Genomic DNA, 19,112 nt, shown 5'->3' with positions numbered 1-19,112 from the left:
TCTACTTAGAATTATAGCTAAGTTCAGCAATCATTTGCTGGGTCCCAACATGCCAGGCACTTTGGGTTACCGAGATAACAGAGATAGGATACCCTGCCTTCAGTGTGTGGATGAAAGGCAAATACAAACAATTCATTATAATGAAATGTGGTGGTTAAAAGTACTAAAGGTACACTCCGGATGCACCAAGAGCACAGAAGTCAAGGTCCTTAACCTAGTCTTGGGGTGAAGGTATGAGACAAGGAAGGCTTCCTGAAGAGATCTTGAATTGAGGCTTAAAGATGAGGCAGAACTCAGATCATGCGGGGGGAAGGGTAGTCTACGCAGAAAAGACAGCATGAACAAAGGAAGATGGCAAGAAAACACACAATTTAGGGAACCATAGGCAGCTGTGTCGCTGGAGTAATAAAGTATGAGGCAAGGAGCAGTAAGAAACAAGGCTGGAAAGACAGGCAACAGACTGTGGGCTGAATGCCACATTAAGGAGCCTAAAAAACAAAGGGATCACTGAAGGTGCTTTCAGGATAGGAGTTATAAATTCACAACCGCAATCTCATCCAAAGTGAGTAACTGCCACCATTTAACATGATTCAATTTAAATCAAAAGCTCTTCAATGTAAAGCTCTGGGTTAAATAAAATGAATTCTATAATGAAACTGCCTTAAACATACATATTTGTTATATTCAGGGACTAATGAGTTTTTACAATGGAAAGGGATAGCTTTGAGATACTATCTCTTCCTTATACTCTGTTGTTGTTTTCTTTAATGAGGTAAGGCAGGCTTCAGAAATCCAGATAAGTACAATTACACAAAAGCCAAGAAAGAACAGGGTGTCAAAAGGAGAGTGGGTAGCTGACTGCCAAATAAATTTTTAGGAAGTTATGATTTCAATATAGTGAAAGACAAATGATTAAACAGTAAGTAGCAAGTAAGGCAATGAAGGTAGATGACAGATTACTTTTTTGAGAGGTTGGATGATAAATGAAAAAGAAATGAAATAACAGGTTATGAGGATGACAGAGTCAAGGAAAAGAGAATGTTTACGATGAGAAGATTTGAACATATTTAAACTCCCAAAAGTGGATTCAGTGGAAAAAGAGGTAGTGAAATTACAAGAGATAGGCGATAGGGGCAACGTATACCCTCAAATACTTAAGTTTAAAAAGATGAAAACAAATGAGATAACCATTTAAAGTAAGAAAAAAAAGCCATATTAAGCCAAAAAAAAAAGAAAATTAGGAAAAACAGAAATTAGAGAAACAGAAAACAAAGACACAACTGAAAGGATCAATAAAGCCAACTACTGTGGAAAAACTGATTAAAAAACCAGAGATGGCACAAATAAATAATAGCAGGAACAAATTTTTTAAAAGAAATATAATTCCAGATGCAGAGAGTATTATGAGCAAATTAATGTCAATAAACTTGAAAACGTAGGTGAAACAAATAAAATCCTGGTGTGAAATAACAGAAAAAATATATATATTGGTCTCTGAGTCTGGTTTCTGGCATAGAGCTCCTAAAACTTCTGATTTCCTAAGTGATAAGAACACTAGGAGCACCTTTTGTTCTAATATTTGGTCTCTGATCCTGGTTCCTGACAGAGAAGTCCTAAATCCCTTGGAATTTCCTGGGTGACAGGAGTGTCTTTTGTTCTAAGAAGATGACTCTTGGTGGGCTCCTGGATGGAGGCTGGTCACTAGAAAGACCAAGCCATAATTAGAAGCTTAGAACTTTCAGCCCCACTCCCATTCTCCAGAGAGAGGCTGGAAATGGAATAATCAATCATGCCTACGTGGTGAAGCCTCCACGAAAATTTCACCACTATGGGGAAGCTTCTGGGTTCCTTAACACATGGAGGTGCTGGGAGAGTGGCGCACTCATAGAGGGCATATAAGCTCCACTCCCTTTCCCATATACCTTGTTCTTCCATCTAGATGTTCATCTGTATCCTTCATGATATCTTTTATTATACATAATAAACTGGTAAATGTAAGTATGTGTTTCCGTGAGTTCTGTGAGCTGTTCTACCTAATGATCGAATCCAAGGAGGAGGTCATAGGAACCTCTGATTTGTAGCCAAGTCCGATAGAAGTTATGGGCAACCCAGGGACCCACTAGTTTCAATTGGCATCTGAAGTGTGGGAGGAGTCTTATGGGACTGAGTGTGTAACCTGCCGGGTCTGTGCTAACTCCAGTTAGTGTCAAAATTGAATTGAGGACACTCAGTTGGTGCCGAAGAATTGCTCGATGTATGGGAAACCCACAAATCTGGTGTCAGAAGTGTTGTGAGTGTGGTAGCACTGTGAGAGTAAAGGAGAAACACAGGAAGAGTGTGTTTTTCTATTCACCTGGAAAAATATAAATCACCACAATTAACTCAAGAAGAAATAAACTTAAATGGTCCTATAACCATAAATGGAATTATATCAGAAATTAATAACTCCCCACAGGACAGCCCCCAGCCCAGAAGGTTTCAGAGGTAAGCTCTGCCACATGTTCAAAGGAAGGTGACTACATGACACAGACACTTTTGGAGAATGGAAATAGATGGGGCACTTCTCCAACTCATTTTGATATCCACAATGTATAAAGAATCCCATAAGTCAGTAAGAAAATGAAAGCTGACTCAATGGAAAAAAAAGGGCAAAGACATGAAAAGGCATTGCACAAAAAAGAAAACATGAATGGCTCATAACAACCTCAATAGATATCAGGGAAATTCAAACGCAAAGTTCAAGGTATCATTTTACACCTACTGGATTAACAAAACTTAAATATTATAAGATTTTTGCCTATGTCCACCAGGTGATAAGAACTAAAATGTTCACTGCAGCATTATTAGCTATTATTTGGCAATGCCAAAAACTGGACACTGCCCAGATATCCAGTGAGAGAATGGAAATAGACTGTGGCATATTCATACAATGAAACTACACAGTAGTGAAAGCAAAAGATCTTCAGTTACATGGAAAAACATTAATGTTGACTCATGAAAAAAGCAATATTCAATATTATATAAAGTCCAAAAACAGGAGAAAATATATAAAACTATAAAGATAAACAAAGACTGATTCAGGAGAGGGATCCATTTGGAAAGGGGCACCAAGAGGCCTTCAAAGGTAAATGGCCTATTTCTTAAACTGGGTAGTAGGTATGAGTATTTGTCATATTATTCTTCAAAAAAAAACTGTATTTCACAATTTTTAAAATGTTTAAAAAAATATGAGAGAGGGAATAATTGATGGAAATTATTTTAAATATGCTCAAGAAGGGCTAAAACCAAACACCATGGTAGATATAGGATTCTACTTTTCTAAAAATTAAGATATAATTCATATAATTATACATAAAATACATAAAATTCACTCTTTTAAAGTATACAATTCAGAGGTTTTCAGTATATTCACAGAGCTGTACAACCACCACCACTATCTAATTCCAGAAACCGCATCCCCATAGCAGTCACTCCCCACTGACAACTCGTTCCCACCCCTAGCAACTACCATTCTACTTTCTGTCTCTATGGATTGTTGATTCTGGACAATTCGTGCTGGATTCTTTCACTTAGCACAATGTTTTCAAGGTTCACCCACGTTGTAGCATGAATCAGTACTTTATTCCTTTTTATGGCTGAATAATAGCCCGTTGTATGGATATACCACATTTTATTTATCAGTTGAGGAGCATTTGGGTTGTTTCCATTTTTTTGCTTTATGAATAACACTGCTATAAGCATTTGTGTCCAAGTTTCAGTTCTCTTGAGTATATATATACCTAGAAGTAGAATTACTTGGAGATTCTTCTACTTTTGAGATATCCTTAATGAGAACTTAACATTTACATAAAATTTTTATAAATGTTTTGTTTACAATTAAATCTGCATAAATGATGCTTGTAGCTTTAGGAAAACTATTTTGTGATTAATGTTGGTGAAACACCTGAATAATTTTGCCCCTTCGTTTGAGGTCAATCAACTCAAATTTTATATTATTTACCTTGTCCTTTTTCAAGAAAAATGATTTTGGATTCTGGAAGAAAATTAGATCCAGTCACAATCATTTCATGACCTCCATTTACAGAACAACTGTTGATACTGTACTTCTCAATATGAGGAAGTTCTTGAGCAGACCGCTGGGCTGTTTTGTTTTTTTTTAAGAATTGAGAAGAAACAAAATATTAGTTTACAATCTTTCATACATAAATGACAAATTCAAGCTACAAAATGAAAATAAAGAGAAGCAAACTCCAGGCTTTTAAAATTCAAGACAATGGTAACAATATCTACTGAAATCACTAACGTTATTTAGAAAACAAAATAGATTTATTAAACTTATATGATTTCTAAATTATTTTCTTAGATTACAACTTTAAAGAAATCAACTAATAAAGAGAAATTAATTAATGACTGTAACTTTATACTGACTCCAACACATTCACTCCATCCATTTTTCTCTTTTTAGCTTAAGTCTTTACTACATTTCTTCCCTACAACTCTGTTAAAATGGATAAATCTAATATAATTATAAAAAGCAAATTAAATCCAAAGATGCATAAGTATATTGCATTCAATTAAAAGAAGACAAGTTTCTAAAGGAAAAACACCAAGTAGCCCTTCCATCAAGAAAATATCTATGGGGCCGGCCTGTGGCATAGTGGTTAAGTGCACGCACTCCACTGCTGGCGGCCCGGGATTTGGATCCCGGGCGCCACCAATGCACCACTTGTCAGGCCATGCTGTGGTGGTGTCCCTTATAAAGTAGAGGAAGATAGGCACAGATGGTGGCCTAGGGCCAGTCTTCCTCAGCAAAAACAGGAGGACTGGCATCAATGTTAGCTCAGGGCTGATCTTCCTCATAAAAAAAAAAAAAAAGAAAACATCTAGATCATCATTGAGATATCGAGATTCCATTTTGGACAATCTTCTAAATAACTAAATAACCGAATCATACATAAAGTACTATACATTTCAATACTGAAATTTTTTTAAATGGATGTAATTGTTTCTATAGCACACTACACTCTTCTTTCCCAGGGTATGTGGGAACCCAGGGTATACCCTTCCCAGGGTATGTGAACATAATTTTTCTTAATGCCTTAAAGTCATTTAAATTATCAACTTTCAGAAACAGTGACCTTGGTGCCAGGTCACTTGGTGTTTCTCTGATATTGACTAATTCCAAGTTGCTATATTTTCTAGAGATCCTATTTCAGGCTTTTCTTTTCTTTCTTGCTTGCTTGCTGTTTTTTTTTTAACTGCTTGAGCTTCAAGTTATATATTGTACTTCTTTTGATTGCTTAGGTTCTCTAAGGGTTTCTTCTTGCCAAATGCCGAGATAACTAGGTTTCTCTCTGGATTAAAACAAGCAAAAAAAAGTGTAGATTATACTTTCTTCTTCACATTTGGAAAACAGGACTGCTTTTAGTCCTACTACTTGGGTGGAAAATTGGTAGTTGGAAGGTCAGCTGGTGTTTTGTTTGGCTAGAACAACATTTTAAAGTAATTTAAACTTGAATGCCTTTAGGAAGCATGCACTCCCAGTTCACTATGGCTCTTGTCTTTCCCAACTATTTCACCAAGCCACAAAAGGTATATGAATTGGGATCACTGTTCCATTCAAAGAGAATGTTAAGGGGCCGGCCCGGTGGCGTAGCAGTTATGTGCACACGCTCTGCTTTGGCGGCTTGGGGTTCGCAGGTTCAGATCCCAGGCGCGCACCAACGCATCGCTTGTCAAGCCACGCTGTGGCGGCGTCCCATATAAAGCAGAGGAAGATGGGCATGGATGTTAGCCCAAGGCCAATCTTCCTCAGCAAGAAGAGGAGGATTGGCATCGGATGTTAGCTCAGGGCTGATCTTCCTCACATAAAAAAAAAAAGAAAAGGGGAGGATGTCAAAATAGATCCTTTCATGGGGATGGGTCTGGGATTTAGGATCAAACTACCACTTGGGAAGTACTGAGCACCAATCTAGATCTCAGAAAATATTTATGTCCCTACTTATATTCCAAATGGCTCACAGAGAAGGGTCATGAAAACAAGCATTGACTGGCCTGGGGAGTAAACTAATTCAACTTTTAGATATTTATGGTGGGAAATAGCCATCACAGGTGCATTCAAAGTAACAGCAAAAATGTGTTCAACAAATGGCACAGCCATACTAAAAAAATTATGCATGTGTTAAAAATAGTATTTTTGAAGAATATTTAACAATATGAGAAAATGCCCATTATAAGTGAAAATACCAAAATAAGATATAAAACTATATCAAGTAAGTCCAACTAAAAAATACCGTATATAGGGGCCGGCCTGGTGGCGCAAGTGGTTAATTAAGTACATGCGCTCCGCTGTGGCAGCCCAGGGTTCGCAGGTTCAGACCCCCGGCGCGCACGGCCGCACTGCTTGTCAAACCATGCTGTGGCGGCGTCCCATGTAAAGTAGAGGAAGATGGCCACAGATGTTAGCTCAGGGGCAATCTTCCTCAAGGGGGGAAAAACGGGGAGGACTGGCATCAGGTGTTAGCTCAGGGCTAGTCCTCCTCACATACACACAAAAAAATACTGTATATAGGTATAGACCCCACCCCCTAAAAAAAAAGAAAGAAAAGAAAATCCAAAAAAAAGTTAATAGTGACTATCTCGGGGAAGTGATATTATACAAAAGATTCTAATAATACTCTTTGTACCATTCTTCATTTTCTATATTCTCAACAATCACATATTAATTTAATAAACTAAAAGAAAAAATAGAAAATTACATTAGACTAACCATCTCAAAAACGCAAACTACTCTATGAACTTAAATTAAATTACTTTGTTAAAAAAACAGACACATATGCTTATATGGGCACAAAATACTCTGGCAGGATAATAAAAATGCTGGCAATGATAGCTGCTTCTAAAAAGGGGAACTAGCTGACTTGGAAATTTGCTCTGCACTCTATACTCTTTTATTCTTTTTAAAATTTGTACCCTTTATCTGTATTATCTATTAAAAGTAAATAAATGAAATTTTTATAATAAAATAGATTTTTAAATTTATTTTATTAAATTTAATTAAATATTTTATTCTTTATTAAAAGAATAAAAAATTATTCTACAGTGAATTCTATTACCATGGATTTATTCAGTGATTCCCACGGTCAATTGGGAAATGATAAAGTATTACTTGAATTCAACAAACAGCAAAAGGAGGCGTAGAAAGATAATACAGTAGGTGCAATCCCAAATTAAGAATACATGTGGTTAACAGAAATAAAATGGTATAATATAATCGAAAGAGTACTAAGAAAACCTGTGTTCTAGGCACAGCTCTGTCACCAACAAGCAAATAACCCTGGATGAGTACTTGAGACACTTGTGCCTCAGTTTCCAACAACACAAAATTAAGACACAGAATTAGAACATTTCTAAGTCTATGCCCTAAAGATCTCAACAGCAGTCTCAATATTTCAGTCCTACCAGCTAACCTGCCAGAGGTCCATAGTTCTCTAGGGCTTGGGTAGATATCAGGTTCTAGGGCCTTTTCTCGTCTCTTGCCTTTGTAAGTCAGAGGAAAAAGTATTCACCTTCTCAATCTGATGTAACTAAATTATGGTCAAAAACCAAAACACAAAATCTTATAAGTCCTTATTTAGCTAAGATGTCAGCTCGCAGAGACAGGCATCTTCCAACATGAAGGCTGACATTTTAATGAAACAAACATGACCAAGTGACACTTAGTATCAACTTCATGATTTGGTCCTCAGGTGTCATCAAGCCCTCCTTCCTCATTTACAGATAAGAAAACTGTGGTCAAGAGAATTTGTCTATAGTCACACAGCTATCTAGGGTCAAATTACAATGAGAAGCCATTTTATAACTCCAAGATTAGATAACTCCTCCATCTAAACATGTAGCTTATTTCCATATAAGAAAATCACACCAGCTACCCAGACTCTGTGCCTCAGTATATACTTTTGATCCAAATATTACATTATAAGCAAAACAGAAAATGATCTATTATAAACAAAATTTTAAAACATCACCAGCTCACTTACAGCACTCAACAGGTATAGAAGCTGTCTGCAGAGAAAGAACTTTTCCATTGGGCTGTGGGATGTGTACACGAAACACAAGTCGTACTCTAGTATTCTTTCTGCCAATATCAGTTTCTCCTTTTCGAAGTTCTATATCTGAATTGCGGAGTTTCAAAATACCTGCACAGTCAATACTAGGGAGAAAAATATAAAAATTTTATTTGCTTACTGAAAATTAGTGGTTCTAAACAACTCAGCTAAATAGCTACTGTTATTTGGCAGGGAAGAACTATCATCACTACCTGAAATCAGGTCAAAAAAGAAAGATGTATGATCACTATTTTCTACTATTTCAATTTTGAGATTAAAAATGTTTTTGTATGACAAAACTAACACTAAGTGTGGTAGATTGTCTGCAAAGATGGCTGTCAATAATTCCTCCCCATTCCTGTACTTGCGTGCCACTTCTCCCATTAAGAGGTGGAGTACCTATATCCCCTCTCTCCTTGAGAGCTGGCCTTATGACTTCCTTTGACAAACACAATGTGGCCAAGTGATACTGTGCAAGTTATGAGCCTAGCATTTAAGAAGCCTTTTAAATTTCACTTTCACTCTTTTGGAGCCCTGAGCCACCATGAAGAAGTCCAACTAGCATGTGGGAGAGAAAGGCCCAGACAATCCTCAACTACTCCAGCCACCCTAGCTGAGCTCCCAGCTGAATTCAGGTGCATAAGTAATCCCAGGTGACACCACATGAATGGATCAGTGGAGTCCAGCCAATCCAAAGAATCATGAAAAATAAAACAGTTATTACTTTAAGCAAGTAAATTTTGGTGGTGGTTTGTTTTAAAGAACTAGTGAAACACAAAGTGAAACACAAAGTAAAAAGATTCTTTAATTCTACACACGTAACCAGGCAAGAAAAGATTCACTTGTAGGACTACAAATAAGCCATTAATGCCATACTTAGACTTTTATAGTGATATGTTTATTAATAAAAGCAATCCATCAGGCTAAGATTCTTGTACTTCTAAAGAATGCACATACAAGACTAAAGTTTTGGCATTTAAGGTCTAATATTTCATTATCTTCAAAATTTATTACTAAGTATGGCTGCTTAACACAGAATCATGGTAGGAAACAACAGTACCTATAATACATCTTTGTTATTCATATATCAGAAGAATAAAGCAAATGGATAACTAATGATCAAACACTGTAGTTAATTTAAAGTTTACTCTCTCTCATGGCATTCCTTGTTACCCATCCTCCTTACCTACCAATAGTTCCAACTCTAATGCACACTGCCCAGAGGCCGGAGAAGTCACTTTAAAGGACAATATATATTACAAAACTAGGTTATCAAGATAAGAACCAAAGAAGAATAGTAAAGCACAAAGAAGCACAAGGAAGAGTCCCAAAAGGATGAATATTTTCATCTTCACAAAGACACAGAAGAAGAAGTTTCTAACACACGGAATACTTTTGAAAATAAACATTTGCCATTTATGGATAACAAATTATATTTAACTTAAAACTGAAAAACTACACTTTAGCTCAAAGCAGTACTGATCAAATTGTATCAAGGTAGTGATTATTCCTGTTAATATGCCAACATGAGTCTTTAGGGGGAAATACCAGAGATTATACATTTTATTGAGTTTTGAGGGAAGGTATTTTATTTATTTATTTTTGTGAGGGAGATCAGCCCTGAGCTAACATCCGTGCTAATCCTCTTTTTGCTGAGGAAGACCGGCTCTGAGCTAACATCTATTGCCAATCCTCCTCCGTTCCCACCCCCCCCCCCCCCCGGAAAGCCCCAGTAGATAGTTGTATGTCATAGTTGCACGTCCTTCTAGTTGCTGTATGTGGGACGCAGCCTCAGCATGGCCAGACAAGCGGTGCATCGGTGCATGCCCGGGATCTGAACCGGGCCGCCAGTAGCAGAGCACGCGCACTTAACCGCGAAGCCACCGGGCCAGCCCTTTAAACATTTTTTTTTTTTTTTTTTTGGTGAGGAAGATCAGGCCTGAGCTAACATCTGCCAATCCTCCTCTTTTTGCTGAGGAAGACTGGCCCTGGGCTAACATCCATGCCCATCTTCCTCCACTTTATATGGGACGCCTGCCACAGCATGGCCTGACAAGTGGTGCGTCAGTGCGCGCCCCCATCCGAACCGGCGAACCCGGGGCCGCTGCAGCAGAGCACGTGCACTTAACTGCTTGCCTCACCAAGCTGGGCCCATTTTTTTTGACGAAGATCAGCCCTGAGCTAACATCCATGCCAATCGTTTTTTTTTTTCCCTGAGGAAGACTGGCCCTGGGCTAACATCCATGCCCATCTTCCTCCACTTTATGTGGGATGCCGCCACAGCATGGCCTGATAAGTGGTGTGTCGGTGCGCACCGGGATCCAAACCCGGGCCACCAGCAGCGGAGCGCACGCACTTAACCGCTATGCCACGGGGCCGGGAGGGAAGGTATTTTAGCAGAGAGCTAAGTTTCTACTAAAAGATTTGGAAAAAGAGTATTAGAAATGATAATCTTAAAATTCTGGCTAAGACATGAAAAAAAAGGAAAGGAAAAAAACTAAACCAACTAAAAAACTACATATATAAATATGAATATAACTATTAAATTCTGTTTACAATTACCAGAGTGTAACAATGCCTCATCCATATTCATCTAGTTTTAAAAACAGGAAGGAGTTACAAGTAGAGAAGACAATGAATATTGGCATCCTATATTGAAAGTATCTTATAGGGTGGCTCTACAGTTTATGGGTTAGTACACCGGTCTTAAATAAAGAGTCTTACGTATGCAAGACAGATTAGGCTTGAAATGACCAAGCCTGTGGGATAGTAAGCAAAAAGGGAATATTTATCCATCTTGCCCCACTTTACTGCTTTTAGCCATTTAATACATACCTACAACTCACTTGTGCATAAATTATTTTGAACAATGCTCTTATCTATCATTCACAAGTTTTTTATCTACAACTATCTGAGTCTATATTACATTCAATCACTATAGTTTATCCTAGTAATTAGTTCCTGGGTAAAACAGGCTCATTCAGCATTAGCTACCCTGTTATCTAGGGTACACGGAAAAGGTCTCTTAGATTTGGGTAACTTCCTGGTTGCTCCTTACTCAATCCCTTCCTGGATACACACAATGTGCCACAAGCCTTGGTTCCTATAGAATTCACGTTCCCCATTCTAACAGTCCAGAGTGGATAAAATGGCCAGAGAAGCTTCAGGTGTGTGTGTGGCAGGATGGCGTTAGGGGGCTAAGCTGCTTGTTACTAGTGACAATAGTATTTCTGCAGCTCTGTCCTTTCTGCTCTGATCCAGGCAGGCAGTATATGTGCCAGGTCTGGTTGGGGAAGGCACACGAATCATGACTACCACCTCTGTTCCATGTGCTAGTAGATGGGAAAAGGAGGAGGCAGATATGTTCAGATCCTACTGTTCTGATTTCTTCACACTATTCGGTATGCGAGGTTTTCCCAATTTCTTGAGAATGTGTCTTAGAAACTCTGGTACTCTTTTTTCTGTAATTTATTGATTTATATATTATTTTTAGAAAGGACATGAGGCATTTTACAATATAAATACAAACAAGGTCAAGAAAAAAGAAACAGAAAAATTTTTTAAATAGAAGGAACAAGAAATAAACATATCCCAAATCTAGGGCTATACAAATTACTATAATTCCTATAATTGAGCTTGACCATGAACTTCCTGGAAGCCAGAGAAAAAATTAAATGTGATACAGTCTTTATGGGTCTCTCGTTGCCTGTAAAGCAAAATCTACCATGTCATCAGGAAACACCAATGTTTTTCCTTTAACTTGAAAAGACTCTGTGTGTGTGTATGCGCACGCAAGTGCACGTTAATAATGACGATATCTTTAACAATGGTTTTTCAGATTATAAAGAGGCATTCACATGGCTCTATCTTATATTGTCTTTCAAGCAAAGTTAAGAAGCATAATAAGCTTCTGGTGATTTTCTATTTAACTTGATTCAAGTCTACTGCTTTGAATATCCAGAGGAATGAATGGAAACATGGCCTACAAACTGTCTCCTAGGGAATCAATTTTATGAGTTCTTAGAAATAGAGTTTAAAGCTGAGTTTTAAATTCTCCTCTGGAGCTAACTATTCATATATTCATATGCTTTTGATGCTAGATGAAAAAGTTAAGACCCTAGAGTAAAAGGTTCTGAAGAAGCCTACTCTGAAAAACTTTATTTGAAAATGGGTCAAATAGGATGCCTGGAGGCAGAGTCAACGTCTTCCTTAAGAAAAGAATTTTGCTCAAGTGCCTGAACAAGTACTGGCTGAGACACCAAAGTTCTCTGTATATCATAGAACACAGAAATTTAATTGTAGAGATTATCAGCTGGCTGTCTGCCTTTGCCATGAAAGAACTCTGTGATAGCCCCTGTGTAATGATTTACTGGGTTGGATTCTTAAGTACTATCTTTTTGACCAAATCAGGCAAAAATAAGGTTTTATTTAAATTTATATGAACTTGTCTTTTCTGGTAATAAGTAGATAACAGGGTAAGTTATTTCTTGAGGCAATTTTTATAATAGTAAAATTATATCATAAATTGCTATGTCCTCAGGGGTATATTCAGTTTACCTAAAAAGTTATTTAAATATAAATTTAAAAGAAGAGGGTTCGAGACTGAAATCCGATTTTATAGGACCATTCTTGCAATAGCCTGGGATAGATGTTATTTTTAAAAAAGTCTATATTGTACTTTGAAGCAAATTCTGTAACAAACTTCACTAAGTTTCACATACCTGGTTGTGGCAAATTAATAGTTGCCTACTAAATATCCTTTCTTCCCTTTTTCCTCAGTAATAGGCTCCTATATTGTCAGAGGCGGCAATGTACTCTGGTAAAAAGAATATACCCAAGTCTTCCTTATGTACAAGGACGATCAATGAGATGTAGTAAAGGTGTTGGGTAAGTTTCTGAGAAAAGCTCTTTGAAGAGGCCTGACTCAGATGGAAGTTCTCTTTTACCCTTCATCCCACCCCTTCTTCCTTAGTCCTTCTGGATCATGAGGCCATCTTGAGTATGGGAACCACATGCTAAAAACAGAAGGGAAGAAAAAACAGAAGGTGCTTGGGGCCCCAATGACATATGGAGCCACTATGCTAGCCCTAAAATGCCTACTTGTATATTTATTTTATGGAATGAAAAACTAAATCTCAGGCCAGCCCCATGGCCTACTGGTTAAGTTCAGGGCGCTCCACTTTGGTGGCCCAGGTTCACTTCCCGGGCATGGACCTATACCACTCATTGGTGGTCATGCTGTGGCGGCGACCCACGTACAAAATGGAGGAAGACTGGGCCGGCCCTGTGGCTTAGCAGTTAAGTGCACGCACTCCGCTACTGGCGGCCTGGGTTCGGATCCCGGGCACGCACCGACGCACCGCTTCTCCAGCCATGCTGAGGCCGCATCCCACATACAGCAACTAAAAGGATGTGCAACTATGACATACAACGATCTGCTGGGGCTTTGGGGAAAAAAGGAGGACTGGCAATAGATGTTAGCTCAGAGCCAGTCTTCCTCAGCAAAAAGAGGAGGATTAGCATGGACGTTAGCTCAGGGCTGATCTTCCTCACCAGAAAAAAAAAAAAAAATAGAGGAAGACCGGCACGGATGTTAGTTCAGGGCAAATGTTCCTATGCCAAAAAAAAAAAAAAAAAGTTATAAAAAAAACCTAAGTCTCTAACTGTTTAAGCCACTGCATTTCAGTGTTCTATAATAGGCAACTATATATAACCCCAACTAACCCACCTGAATGAAACTTATCAATCATAATCGTACTGCAATTGTTTACTTATTGTCTACTCTATTAGACTGAGAGCCACTTAAAAAAAGTCCATATATTTTTACCTCTATCACCTAGCATGATGCTTGGCTGGTACTACATGGTTCATACTTACGCTGAATTGAATTTTCTTTATGGAAATATGCTAACAACCTTAGCAAATGTACTAATATTATTTACATAATGTTATTCAGTTAATTTAGAACAATGAATATTTTATTTTTGTACCATAAAAAGAAATATATGTTTTTTCCAAAAGTTGTTTTAGGAAAAGAAAGAACTGTCCATTTTGGCATATGTTTCAAGATACCTGGCTGACATATTGTTTTCAGGAAGAAGTGGAATTTCCAGAACCTTTGTGCTGGCAATTATTATCTCTTGGCTTGCAGTAGCAACTGTCTTCCCAGTGATTCTATGCACCTGGTAAAATGCATGAGGTCGTAAATATCGATCATCTGCTGTTCCAATAAACATCTGTAGATTTATCGGCTTTTCACTATAGCCCAGGAGCTAATTTGGAAGAAGGAACACAGAAAAATACAATTCATTATCCATGCACTTTACAATAAGCTTACAACAAGTAAGTCTATTATACCTGTATCATATATTATTGATACGTTATTTCAAAAAAGATAGCAATAAACAAGCAGTAAGCGAACAGCCCTTCAAATTTCAGAAATAGTTGAAGAGTTATAAAATGCTGGAACATGTTACAAAGAGATGAGGGATTTTTTTTGATAAATATTTAGATCAACAAAAATTTTGCAAAGCCTTCTTAGAGTGCTGAATTCTGTACTCTAGGCAACATCAACCATCCAGACCAGATCTCTCTAAAGACTTGAGTGCATGGAAAGGTCCTTTAACAGGCTGTTAAAATCAGAGACACTTTGTTTTAGTAGGAAGAGTCTGAAAAAGCCAATTCCATGTTAGCAATTTAGAAATTCAAATTGACTTAACAAGCTGGGCTACTTGACTTTCTTTTGTACCCTTCACTATTGCTGAGGTTAAGATCACTATACAGGATTGATAAGGGGTATGACCAGGAGGTGCTGGGGGCAAAAATAGCGACCACAAGAAAGGAAGCAATGAAAAGAAATAGAGCCTAAAGAAGTATACAAATAACACTTGGAGAGACTCCCATATCTAGTCTGATGGCTGTATAGTACCCATTTGACCCATCATCATGAAGATAACAACTATAAACTGGAACAAATATAAAGAATGACTTGAAAGCATGGAGAGCAACCAATGTAAGCAGATGCTGGAAGCAAACTGGCACATGTAAGAAGAGAATAACAAAAGCTTTTCTGTTTTTAAGGCTTTTAACCTGAGGGAAAGCCAGAGTCCAAGCCTTACAGAGTGGTTAAAAACTTCCACAGAAAATGTACAGTCTGAAGAGTTTGAAGAACCAAGGACAGAGGCTGAGACAACCATAGCCTCAGGAAAGTAAGAGGGAAATCCCCGAAAGGAGACAGACAGAGAGGCAAAGCTCCAAATTATACATACAAACTCGGCCAATCCTTTGGCTGACCTGTGAACAATCCACAAACAGGACAGATTCCAAGCAGCCTAACTAAGGCTAAAATAACTGAAATGAGATTACACACTGCCACCAACCACAGGAAGACAAGTTTTGCAGGCTGGCTCCAACCAAGTTAAGTGCCTGCTTAAACAAATAAAAAAATTCAACGTTCTTTGGGTGTTTACACGGGTACGTGTGTATATTTGTTTTGGTGTTGAGTTGTAGGAGTTCTTTATATATTCTGAATCTTAATGTCTTGCAGATATATGATTTGCAAATATTATCTCCCATTCTATAGGTTGTCTTTTCATTTTCTTAGTAGTGACCTTTGAGGCAAAGTTTTTAATTTTGATGGAGTCTAATTTATCTATTTTTTTCTTTTCTTGCCTGTGCTTTTGGTGTCACACTTAAGAAACCACTGCCAAACCCAATGTCAAGAAGATTTTCCTCAATGTTTTTTTTTTTTTTTTTTGGTGAGGAAGATCAGCCCTGAGCTAACATCCATGCCAATCCTCCTCTTTTTGCTGAGGAAGACTGGCTCTGAGCTAACATCTATTGCCAATCCTCCTCCTTTTTTTTTTCCCCAAAGCCCCAGTAGATAGTTGTATGTCATAGTTGCACATCCTTCTAGTTGCTGTATGTGGGACGCGGCCTCAGCATGGCCGGACAAGCATTGCATCGGTGCGCGCCCGGGATCCGAACCCGGGCCGCCAGTAGCAGAGCGTGCGCACTTAACCACTGAGCCACGGGGCCGGCCCACTCAATGTTTTTGTCTATGAGTTTTACAGTTTTAGGCCTTACATTTAGGTCTTTGATCCACTTTGTGTCTATTTTTGTCTATGATGGAAGGTAAGGGTCCAACTACATTACTTTGCCTGTGGATATCCAATTTTCCCAGCATCATTTGTTGAAAAGACTGTCCTTTCTCCCACTGAATGGTCTTGGCACCCTGTCAAAAATGAATTGAGCATACATGTGAGGGCTTATTTCTGGGCTTTCCATTTTATTCCATCGGTCTCTCTTTACGCCAGTACCATACTGTTTTCAATACTGTAGCTTTGTACTAAGTTACAAGTCAGGAAGAGTGAGTCCTCCAACTTTATTCTTCTTTTTCAGGATTATTTTGGCTTTTTGGGGCCCCTTGCAATTCCATATGAATTTGATGATATGCAAAAAAGGCTGTTGGAATTTTGGTAGGAATTGCATTGAATCTGTAGATTGCTTTGGGGAGTAAGGTATGTTAACAATGTTAAGTCTCCTTATTCATGAACATAGGATGTCTTTCTAGTTATTTTTATTTTATGTATATTTAGATTTTATTTTTAATTTACTTATTTCCATTTATTTTTATTTCTTTCAGCAACATTTTATAGTGTTCAGTGTACAAGTCTTACGCCTCCTTGGTTAAATTTATTCCTAAATATTTAATTCTTTTAGATGTTATTGTAAATGGAATTGCTTTCTTAATTTCCTCTTTGTGTTGTTCATCACTGGTATACAGAAACACTGAACAAGTGTGTGTTAATCTTCTACTCTGTGACTTCACTGAACTCCTTTATTAGCTCTAGTAGCTTTCTGGTGGATTATTTGGGATTTTCTATGTGTAGAAACATGTTATCTGTGAAAGAGAGAGTTTTACCTCTTCCTTTCCAATTAGGATGCCTTTTATTTCTTTTTATTGCCCAACAGCTCTGGCTAGAACTTCCAGCACAAATGCTGAATAGCAGTGGTGAAAGCAAGCATCCTTGTCTTGTTCCTGATCTTAGGGGGAAAGCTTTCAGTCTTTTACCATTAAGTATGTTAGCTGCGGACTTTTCACAAATGATTTTGATAATGCTAAGGAATTTCCTCCTTTGCCTAGTTTGCTGAGTGTTTTTGTTGTTTGTTTATTTGCTTGCTTGTGTGTGGTTTTTTTTTTTTTTTTTTGTGAGGAGATTAGCCCTGTGCTAACATCTGCTAATCCTCCTCCTTTTTTTGCCGAGGAAGACTGGCCCTGGGCTAACATCTGTGCCCATCTTCCTCCACTTTATATGGGATGCTGCCCCAGCATGGCTTGCCAAGCAGTGCGTCGGTGCACGCCTATGATCCGAACCGGCAAACCCCGGGCCACCGGAGTGGAGCGCACGCACTTACCCACTTGCGCCACCGAGCTGGTCCGTTTGTTTGTTTTTAACTAAAGAGTGTTAAATTTTGTCAAATACCTTTTCTGTGTCGATTGAGATGATCATGTGGTTTTTATTCCTTCATTCTGTCCATGTGCTTTATTACATCAATTAATTTTCATATGTTGAGTCGCCTTTTACACATCTGGGATAAATCCCACTTGGTCATGATGTATAATCCTTTTAATGTGCTGCTGGATTTGGTTTGCTAGTTTTTTATTGGGGATTTTTGTGTTTATATTCATGAGGGATATTGATCTGCAGTTTTCTTTTGTATCTTTTTAAATCAAAACCCTTTTGATTTAAAAAAAAAATTCCATACCTCTACTAAAATTCCTCCATCTCTTCACATCTCTTCATTTTTTCTACTAGATAATTTAGCATTTTTATCATAGTTATATTAAAGTCTCTTTCTGATAATTCAAACACAGATGTAGAGTTAGATCTAGGCCATCTCTGGGTCTGCTTCTATTGATTATTTTCTCTTTATTGTGGGTCACACTTTCTTTCATGTGTGTGTATTGTTTAACATATACTAGACATTTTCTATAAAAGAACTCTAGAGACTGAAGTAAAAAATATTTAATTCCAGAAAGAGGCACGCTATTTCTTTTGTTGGATCACAGTTCTTAAGCTACGTCTGGGCTTTACTGTAGCTTTAGTCTGGACTTCTCTGCTTTGGAATGGTGGCTTCCTTGCACTTGGTGGAAGTCTTACAAGCTTTGGAGAGATCTCTCTCAGCAATTCCCACTTCTGTTTTTGGCCCCAAGTGCCTCTGGGAGAAAGACTTGCTCTGTGGCTGCTTTAATCCATTAAACCAGCAAGGGAGCAATATGATAATGGAGGTTGCATAAAGTCCATTTCTCAGTAAGCATAGTAGAGGAAGTGTCCATCTCTTTGCGAAGTATTGGTGGCATTTCTGGCACCCACTCCCAAGCACTGTCAGTACAAGTTGTAGTTGTGAGTCACAGTGTCAGTGATGTTTTCACTATAGCAGTACTGGGTAGGATAGTTGCACACTGTTCCAGGCCATGTAGCTTCCAATCCTGAGATTTTATGAGCTACCTAATAACCTTTAAAAAATTTTCTCTTCTGTTTCTGTACTATGGTTTATAAAGTATCCTGACAAATGATATCAAATATAGAGTGCCTAGTACAATGTCTGGCGTGTAGTCAGTGATAAACAAATGCTAGCTATTAGTCTGCATCTATGATTCTAAGTATGGAATCTAGTCAGAATTTCAAATGTGTAGAACGAGTTTTATTTCTATTATGTGGTCCTTCAGGTAAATGCTTTACTCTCCCTGCTTATCCATCCCTGGCTTTACAGTGAAGTTTGTAACCAAGCAACATCATAATTTATTGATTATCCTCCTCCTACCCAGGAAAGGACATGAAGATTTTTGCCTATTATCAGATAATATAATTTACTCAGGATGGTTTTCAGTCCTGTAACATTTATAGAGAAGCAATTAAAGCCTGGACCATTGCAATAGCCTTATAACTGCTCTCCTTGTTTTCACTCTTGCTTCCCTACAGCCTATTTTCTGTCCAGGAG

At 38.0% G+C, this 19,112-nt stretch overlaps 1 protein-coding gene across 7 annotated transcripts in view; it reads right to left on the bottom strand.

The window, feature by feature from the left end:
* The window catches only part of NFATC3 (nuclear factor of activated T cells 3), a 126,891-nt gene that overhangs the window by 44,090 nt on the left and 63,689 nt on the right, over positions 1–19,112 (bottom strand). For 6 of the 7 annotated variants that reach the window (XM_058528084.1, XM_058528086.1, XM_058528085.1 and 3 more), the window contains exons 4-6: positions 14,181–14,380; positions 8,040–8,212; positions 4,001–4,141 (exon numbers count right to left, since the gene is read on the bottom strand). In XM_058528084.1, coding sequence (XP_058384067.1) covers positions 4,001–4,141; positions 8,040–8,212; positions 14,181–14,380 — 514 coding nt within the window. Of the gene's footprint in view, positions 1–4,000; positions 4,142–8,039; positions 8,213–14,180; positions 14,381–19,112 lie in introns of those variants that run through there. The other variant, XM_058528089.1, reaches the window with a different exon arrangement.

The sequence above is a fragment of the Diceros bicornis genome, chromosome 32 (assembly GCF_020826845.1).
Source record: "Diceros bicornis minor isolate mBicDic1 chromosome 32, mDicBic1.mat.cur, whole genome shotgun sequence".
In the NCBI taxonomy this organism is placed as follows: Eukaryota; Metazoa; Chordata; class Mammalia; order Perissodactyla; family Rhinocerotidae; genus Diceros; species Diceros bicornis.
The sequence above is the reverse complement of the archived record's forward strand: the minus strand, read 5'-3'. Positions and strand labels throughout refer to the sequence as shown.